The 9927-nt window shown below is 41.9% G+C and overlaps 1 protein-coding gene across 1 annotated transcript in view; it reads left to right on the top strand.

Annotated features, from left to right (window-relative positions):
* Positions 1-280: 280 nt before the first annotated feature.
* LOC124606311 overlaps positions 281-9927 on the top strand; it is a 28949-nt gene continuing 19302 nt past the window's right edge. Inside the window, exon 1 of the mRNA XM_047138293.1 lies at positions 281-1601. Within this exon, the coding sequence (XP_046994249.1) occupies positions 281-1601 (1321 nt within the window). The remainder of the gene's footprint in view (positions 1602-9927) is intronic.

Genomic DNA, 9927 nt, shown 5'->3' with positions numbered 1-9927 from the left:
GGCTCCGAGTGAGGCTGGAAGCTACTAGTCTGGACCTGCACACTGGCGGCAGGTGTGTGATGGTCGCCTTCCTGAGAACCCGTGTGACTACTCGGGAATCCGGTCCTGCACCTGCGACTGGGCAGGCCTATTTAGGATGACCGCTGCCCACCCTGAATGGGGAAGGCCCTAGAAAATGTGGGCTAAACATCGGAAGTCACACTTGAACCGGGCTGGGAATCCGCACCCAGTAGGTCACTCCTTATACTGCGGACGTAAACAAAAGAAGAATGAAATGATTATGACAATAGGGACATGGAATGTCAGGACCCTCCTGGACGTGAACAATTACAGACCAGAGAGAAGAACTGCTCTTATCACCCAAGAACTAGCCCGTCTAGATATAGACATAGCTGCCTTGAGTGAGACAAGACTCTCAGGTGAGGGACACATTAGTGAGGTACGTTCAGGGTACACCATCTTCTGGAAGGGAAAGGATGCAGGAGAACCACGCATCCATGGTGCAGGATTTGCCGTAAAAACGAAAATAGTGAAAGATCTTCGACTTACACCTGTCTCAATTAATGAAAGACTGATGACTCTTAGAGTACCCATTGGTTCAGACAGATTCATCACCTTCGTCTCTGCATATGCTCCTACTTTAGACAGTGATGAAGACACAAATAATCAGTTCTACCACCAACTGAACAGTACTCTCTCTAAAATACCAATTCAAGATAAATTAATTTTACTTGGTGATTTCAATGCCAGAGTGGGAAGGGACAACCGTTTTTGGAGAGAAGTCATGGGTAAACAAGGGGTGGGAAACTGCAATGCAAATGGGTTGCTACTTCTTGGTCTGTGTGCTGAGCACGAGCTTTTCATCTCCAATACCCAATTCCGTTTGCGTAACCGCTATAAGACCACATGGATGCACCCACGCTCCAAACATTGGCATCTTATAGACTACGTTATTACGCGACAGCGTGACAAGAAAGACATTCTCATCACAAAAGCAGCACTAAACATCGATGAGTGCTGGACGGACCATAGACTTTTAGTCAGCCGTTTGAGAGTACCAAAGTATCGCAAGCCACGATCCCACTTTTCAAACCCACCACGCAGAAAATTCAACATAAGCAACCTGAACAACAAAAATGTTCGCTCACACTTCCAAGACATACTGTCCGAACAACTTAACAAAGCTCCAGCAACCACAGATGACGTCGAACAAGAATGGACCACATTAAGGAACATCATCAAAGAAACTGCTGAGAATGTTGTTGGTTGTAGTGCACGGAAAAGAAGTGACTGGTTTGATGACAACCACGGAGAAATCCAAGCCATCATCAATGCAAAGCGGGATGCTTACCTATCCCTTGCTCAAGATCCATCCTGCGCAGAAAAGAAAGCACACTTTCTAGAACTCAAGCAGAAATGTCAAAGTGAAATACGAGTAATCAAGAACAAATGGTGGCAACAGAAAGCCACAGAACTCCAAAATCTTTCTGATGCAAGGAACCTGCGTGGCTTTTATGCTGGTATTAAAGAGCTGTATGGACCTATCCGCTCATCATCAGGAGCACTTAAAGCTGCAGACAACTCCACCATTCTTACTGAAAGTCAGGACATCTTAAATCGTTGGAAAGAGCACTTCAGCTCACTGTTAAACAGCCCTTCTACTGCCGCTGGAGATTTTCTCAAAAATGTCCCACAGCACCCTTCAAAACCCTGTCTGGCTGATCCTCCAACTTTTCAAGAATTTTGCAAGGCACTCAAGAGTGTGAAACCTGGGAAGGCTCCTGGACCTGACAGCATCCCGATGGAGCTTATTGAGGGTGGCGGCTTGCCTCTAAAAACTAGACTCTTCTCACTTATTATATTAATGTGGGAAACCCGCAAGGTACCAGCTGACTTGAAGAACTCCACAATTGTCACCATCTTCAAAAAGGGCGACAAAAGCGTCTGTGGTAACTACCGGGGAATATCTCTACTCTCTGTCACTGGAAAAATTTTTGCAAGAATCCTTTTAAATCGCCTCCAGACACTTTCAGAGACTATACTACCTGAGTCTCAATACGGGTTTCGACCTTCAAGAGGGACAATTGACATGATCTTCTGTGCACGACAACTACAGGAGAAGTGCAGAGAACAGCAAAAGCCTTTACTACTTGTTTTCTACGATCTAGAAAAGGCCTTTGATACAGTTCCCAGAGAAGCCATGTGGATGGTCTTAAAACGCTTCGGCTGTCCTGAACATTTTGTTGACCTGATTGAAGCTCTCCACGTTGATATGACTGGACAGGTCCTCTGCCAGAATGAAATGACTGGTGAATTCCCAATAACAAGTGGGCTTAAACAAGGATGCGTTCTTGCACCTACATTATTTGCGTTGTATCTGGCAGCTATGCTTTACGAGACAACCGTAAACAATGCAGGAATAGAACTAAAGTACAGGTTTGATGGAGGATTATTCAACCAGTCCAGACTCCATTCAAAAAGGTTCACCAGTACCACTCGTGTGACAGAGCTGCAGTATGCTGATGACAATGCCTCTCCAGCTCATTCACCTGCAGAGTTGCAGCTGTCAGTTGATTCCTTCAGCACGGCGTACGAACGATTTGGTCTCTCCATCAATATTTCAAAGACAAAGGTGATGGCGCAGCCAACTCCTGGCTCCTCCGTTCCTGACTTCAGCATATCCATCTATGATACACTCCTGGAACAAGTGGACCATTTCCTCTACCTGGGAAGCATACTGTCATCCAACTGCTCATCTGGAAAAGAAGTGGAGAATAGAATACGTGCTGCACATGTAGCATTTGGTCGTCTTACAAAGCGTGTCTTCCTGAATAAAGACCTAACACTGTACACCAAACTGATGGTGTACAAAGCTGTAGTCATTTCCACCCTGCTATATGGTTGCGAAACCTGGACGTTGTATCGCTGCGATCTGAAGAAACTAGAACGCTTCAACCAACAGAAGCTAAGATATATCATGAACCTAAAATGGGATGACTTCATATCCAACACGGCTGTTCTAGAGAGAGCAAAAATGCATAGCATGGAAGCTCTTATCATTGGGCATCAACTCAGATGGGTCGGACATGTCCAGCGGATGAAAAATGACAGACTTCCACGCCAAATGCTGTACAGCGAAGTGAGCACAGGTAAAAGGCCACGAGGTGCCCCTCTCAAACGTTATAAGGATCAGTACAAGAAAAATCTGAAAAACTTGAACATCGATCCGAGTAACTGGTCCACAATAGCAGAAGACCGAAGTCGCTGGCGCTCAGTTACCTCAAATGCTCTTCAAAACTTTGAGCTGCAACGTCGAAGAATGGAGAATGACAAACGCCAGAGACGTAAACTCCTCCAGGCTCAGCCACGTCCTCCACCTTCCATCAGCTGTAATGTCTGTGGCCGCCTGTTCCACGCTAGGATTGGATTGCTAAGCCATCAACGACACTTCCACGCCTGAACCGTGACAAAGGAAATCTCAGCAGAGAAATGAAAACTCGGATACGAGTATCAGCCGACGACGACGACGACGGTCTGACGTGGTTTGCTGCAGTGGTTGCAGTTCATCGACTAGACCTGTCCATTTTTCCTGTACGCCAACTCTCATTTTAAAGAATCACTATATATGCTGTGCACCATCACTCTTTAATATCGCGTTCTCCGCGATGTTAATAGATTTTAACTTCCGTGTGATCGAATAGAGTTTTATTTTATACTCGAACTTCGTCTTTGCTTGAATTTTATTTCTCAACTAATATGTGTTTGCATTCTACCATTATAGCTTCGATACGTAATTCATCTTGTTTTCGAGCGATCATTGGGATGCGTTGTTTTGTTTGCATTTTTGTTATTTGTCGAATTTTTCTTTATACTTTTTACACGATTCTGTATCCGATTTTATTCTTTAGTATGCTTGCTGCTTAAGACTATTAATTTGATTTTACTGTCGGCACTTCGCTACTGAAGATTATTTAACTTCGCTGTCGGCAGTTTCCTATTAAAGACTATTATTCATTGCCTTAATGTACTCAGACAACTGACTTGGTCTCACTATTACTGTTTCACGGGTAATTATTAGTGTGATAACTTCCATTGCTGGGCAGACTAAAGGTTTCCTAGTTTACCCCTTTTTCTGCCCAGTCACAATTTACTGGAGTTCCACTGCATCAACCATATCAAAATAAATCCGGATAATGCGATGGAATTGCTGTCCGACACACGTCCCTATTTTCATGAGCCCCCATTTGATCAGTTCGTTTGTAATTAACGCTCTTCTTGACGATGATGGAGTGTTTCGTTCTTAACATTATTTCATACTCGGTTGATTGGAGTTCATTAAGCACAAGGCACTTAGGAATTAATATTACCTTAGTGTACTTATACCCGAAAGCTGTTACTGAACTATAGTAACAGAACTACGTCACGAGATTCAAACAAAATTTCAAGTGTCAAGAATAATTCAATTTTGGGCGACATTCGCTACTTGTAGGTTTCTGTTAAATATTCTGCCAATCGTAAAATTCTGATCACTGAAAGGCTACCTTTCTAATGCTTCCTCCGAGCAAGAGATCACGATGGAACACGTTTTTGTAGACTTCCCTTTAACAAATACTGTGCTGACTTGCGATCCAAATAAAAAATCAACCGTAACACTTATTATCCAGCACAGTGGCGCTTGACGGCGCGTTGTCGCACGTCACAGACATGTTTGTTGCAGGACCCAGCAACAGTGTGTGCAGCAGTTTCTAATTTATAAACGGGTTAAGTTACAGCAGAGTTATAATACGTATGCGAACACGTGCACTGCTGCGCGAAGTGGCCATGCTGTTTGAGGCGCCATGTCACGGATTGCGCGGCCCCTCCCGCCGGAGGTTCGACCCCTCCCTCGGGCATGGGTATGTGTATTGTTCTTAACATAACTTAGTTTAAGTAGTGTGTAAGTCTAGGGATCGATGACCTCAGCAGTTTGGTCCACTGGGAATTCACACAACACGTGCACTGCTTGAGTTACTTTATGTCACCGATGCGTGCTATCTATTCTTGACAAATCGCTTGTGGTAACGGAAGTTTGATGTCATCCATTCCCTATACTGTCTAGGACATGGTGGTGTTCATCTGCAAACCTACGTCGACAAGCAACTGAATGAGGGGTAGCTTCTAGTTTCGAGGGACAGCGTGTGGGATAGCTCAAAATTTGACGTGGCTGTGATATCGTAACACCGCGCGCTGACTAGCATTTGGAAACCTGACGGCATTTTAATAAGGAGCATGATATCAGAGTGCCATGGATGTGTCGTGTCTGTCTCGATTCGGAGTCAGGCATCATCACAGGAGTCGACCGTGCTAGGTAACGTAGTGATCACGTAGTTCCCCGAAGGTAATCGTAGATTGTAGGAACTGATGGATGACCCACAGTGACGCAAATGACTCGGCAATATGTTTCCGGGTGAAAGTATTTAACCAAAGTGTATAATTGTAAACATGGAAAAAACGCACCTTCTCATACTATAACAGGTATTCAGCAATCCTTCTGAGATCATTGGTAATTGCAAACCCATTAGTGTTTGTAGATTTTCTCCAATTTCTACACGCTAAGAAACCAGTAGCCTGCAATGACCCACGAAGTCACTTGATGACGGAATAGGCTGAATGAAGACTCTCTTCGGCTAAAATGAATCTGTAACCATACAAATGAAACTATTTCAATGTAAATCAGTAGAACACGTGTCTCGAAGTCCTACCCACCCTAACCCACACACATCCAAACTAGCTTCATAAATTTATCCTCGGTCATTATTAGCTCTCATAAACTGTAATTTTCCTATCTTAACCGTTCTGCTTGTTTCTATATTTTCCTGCAATAGGCACTTGGAAATTTCACGCAGTGTTTCCTCGATTGTTGGAAGTGAGATTGTAGTAATCTGAATTACGTCTACGTCGATTCACCTTTTCACTTCCAACACTTTCAAAATGCTGAAATGTTTGTGATTTCCTAAGGGACCAATTTGTTGGAGTCATCGGTCCCTAGACTCACACGCTACTTAAACTAACTTATGCTAAGGACAACACACACACCCACCCATGCCCGAGGCAGCACTCGAACCTCCGGCGGGAGGGGCCACGCAATCCGTGGCAAGGCGCCTCTAACCGCGCGGCCACTCCGCAAGGCCCACCACTTTCGTCACACCCTATTATAGCTTTGTCGTTTTCCCACCAAAGAAATGGCGTGAAATTTTAAAAGAGCATCGATATTTCTTCTGTCTGAGTGGCCATGCGTCTTTCTGAGACTCGCTGCCTATTGGCCATTCTGGAGCCGATACTGCTTCGCATGCGACTGTACATCAATTACATTCGCTGCGTCGTATTTTATTGCCTCTTTAAGTGGTTCCAGCTGAATTCCTTTGCGCGACGCTTCCGTAAATGTTCATCGTCGTAATTTAGGAACAACTCTGCTCACCAAAGGGTGGCTTCTTGAATCCAAAATTACTACGTATTTATGCGTGCTTTTCACTTTAGCACTGAAATAATGCACAGTCATTTGCGACATTGCAACATGTTAGTCATTTTAAGCACACTTCCTTTACGCTGTTAAATTTTCACTCAGTTTCGTTCTGGTTGGCTATAGAACCCATGTAAATAAAACACCAATTCTGATGAGACCTAAATGCCTAACAGACGATGTATTGTAAAAAGTTGTTTCGACTATGCTAGCATCACAGCATTCATGTAGCATTTCTTTATCCTGGCTACCTAAGAAACCAATGGAAACTATTTTTTTATAAACGTTGTCATATGCCCTATAGGCATATGATAAGCGTTTTTAAGTAAGTGTTGTTTGGTAGTAAAATAAAACAACTATACTTATCTTCGTAATTTTATTTTTGTATGAAAGCCTGAACTTAGATCTACTTTCCTTCGTAATTACCACCAATATTGAGGCACTCTTAGTCTCATGTAACCATCTCTAAGTACTATCCTCAAAGAAATCTAAAACCTGAGAGTAATTTTTGATGGTTTAGACTTTTCTAACACTTTCATAAGCACATTTCTTGACACTTATGAGAAATGGGATGATACGGAGATTGGTGAGTGCTTTTAAAGATGGCCGTGCTAACGTGAATGATGAAGAAAGAAGTGGACGACCATCAGTCGTTACTGAACAGCTGGTACGGGAGGTCGAGTAAAAGATGGGAGAAAACATGTACTTTACAATTTCGACGTGCTTTATGCAATTGTTAAACAATGTTTAAACTATCGAAAGTTATGCTCAAGCAATAAATTGCTACAGAATGATATTCAAAGCTGATGGTACGACTTGATAAGTGCCTTAATATTGGTGCGCATTATGTACACATGTGGATTAAAGTACAGGATTCCATGTAAAAATAAAATTGCTAAGAAAAGTCAAGGTGCCCTATTTTTATTTCAAAATGGTGCTTACTTGAAAAATACACCCCGTACAACAACCGGCATTTCTTCCTCCACCTAATTTCCATATAACTGTAATTTTCAACTGATATTGCTCTTATGACAACTACTCTCTTTCTCCTCAAACACTGAAGTCCAGCGCTTACTGAAGGGCTTTTACTCCAGACATTCTTGAGCTCACTACCTAGGAAGCACTCGGTAGGAGCAATATTTTCAGAAAGTTTCTAATTAAAAACTTAAAAATTAATAGAAATTAATGACCTACCCTATAAATTAACTTTATAATAAACTACATACTAACCCCTCGTATTATTTTCTTGTAGGAAAAATTGTTCTTCAGAGAAGTAAACCTAAAACATAATCTGTTATTCGAAACTGTTCGCGTGCAAATGACTGCAATGAGAAACACTCCTATCAGCAGTATAAAAACGCATTAAACATACAGCAGCGACCTCTTAAGAGGGGATTTAGTTTTTAATTTTTCGTAGCATTTCTACGTGTTATTCCTGGTTTTAACTTTGCGAACTGCGTATTAGAAATATCTGTAAAACGTAAACCTAAGACTTTATTACAGGACTTACAGGCCCCTTCAGCTGTCCTCTTACGGTTTTGCCCAACTGATGACGAAAACTACACGACCGTAGGACGAATACTACAGCGTATTGTTCACTGAACTGTGATTTCAGAAACATGAAAACTAACGACTTGGCATAGTAAATACATAAAAGTAATATCAAGTTGCAATTTTCAATTCTGAGTTTTTGGTCTAAGGAGCTCTCACTGAGGATGTAAGACTGACGTATAATTCTTCCCTATGGTAATGTACAGTGAATCAAAGATTTGTTTCTTAAGTAGTGTTATTACTCATTTAGGTTACGCTTAAAAAAATATAAATATTTGAAACCTATACCCAGATTTAGTTTTCGAAGAGCATGCGATCCATTTAGCTATAACTACTTTTCTAAACTGGACTTCATACTAAGCTAAATTAAAGTACCGTTTTTTCTTTCTGTGCGGTTGTTGATAATATTAGTAAATATCCTGCACATAACTTTTGCTAAGTTGACAAATAAAGGTTTTTTTACATCTTTTGCGTCCTTCTCCTGTAGTAAATCAATCTCAGCTTTTATCAGTTTTGAGGGAATTATCCTATACTTCACACATTTAGTAAGTCCTTTCGCTGATATTTCCGAATAGTTTCGTTTGTCCGTGTACTCACTTAATGACTTGCACGAAACTGCCGCCGTCTCTTTAGTAGTTGCCGTCTACCGTTACGTTTTCCTTATTTTTATTTCCTTTGTTTCAGCAACATCTTTCGAAGTTTTCATAAGTGCCATTGCTAAATACATTGACGTAAAAAAATCGCGACACCAGAAAACAACAAAGACAAATGGAATTTCGGAGTACGCCTAGGTAATATGTTTAAGTGATTAACAATTCCAAGTGCAATTGCAAATGTGAAGTGCTGGTACATTAATAACGTGTAACGGCAAGAATGTTGAATGCAAGCATGCAAACGTGCATGCATTATGTTATTCAGGTTCCAGGTGTCAGTGTATGGTATGGAGTTATATACCTGGTTGCACTTGGTCAGTAAGTTGAAGGTCGGTTAACGGTGTTTGTAGAAACAATATGTCGACACGCAGTAGAGCTTGTTGTCCTACAACAGCGGTAAGTGGTCGAGCTTTATCTGTTGGACAATACTCCTCGGATTGCTGTTCATGAATGGCAGCACAGCATGTCGAATCATCAGACTGACGTACAGCTTTGCAGTCAGGGTGCGTGGGATAACCACGAGAGTGTTCCTGGTCTTTTACGAAATCGCGCTCCATGTGTAGGTCCAGTGCATCTAGCACGCAGACAGGTTGGTTGGAGGCCCTAAATCGGTCTCCTTCTAATCTACAAGCGGGTTTGTCTGGCACAGAGGCAGAACGAGCTCCCGTCATAAAATACAACAGACCTCCACCCTGTCCTCGAATGAGATCCCGCTTGAGGCTGGATTCCACTGAAGCCGCAAACAGCAGTGGTTTGTGGTCAGTATCACTCCTTTATTGTTGTACAAAATATACTTACGAACATCCAGCATGCTGGAATAATTGTGCATCAGCAACTTCTGCTAATCAGTACAATTATAAACCAGAGAAAGACGCAAATTTAACATTTTTTTGTCCATTCCATTGCTAGTTTCGGGACGGAACCAATCTTTTGATTTGAAATGGATCCCGGTCCAAAACTAGTCGTCTAGTGAATGAAAAAGGGAAATTTGCAGCTTTGTTGGTTTTTCGTTGTACAAAATATAGTTAGGTTCAAATCTAGTTCCACCTGGTCTTCGTTCATCTGTAGTCTAATTGCGTTGATGTGGTCGAACGTACTAACATCTTAATAAGAAACTTTCAGGAAATGCTATTAACTTATGACGTCAATAATATCCAATATCTAACTCGCAATATCTGCCCAACTCCTATAGTTTATTCTCTTGTTTCTTCACCTTCGCTTTAA

This window comes from Schistocerca americana, chromosome 3 (assembly GCF_021461395.2).
Source record: "Schistocerca americana isolate TAMUIC-IGC-003095 chromosome 3, iqSchAmer2.1, whole genome shotgun sequence".
Taxonomy (NCBI): Eukaryota; Metazoa; Arthropoda; class Insecta; order Orthoptera; family Acrididae; genus Schistocerca; species Schistocerca americana.
The sequence above is the reverse complement of the archived record's forward strand: the minus strand, read 5'-3'. Positions and strand labels throughout refer to the sequence as shown.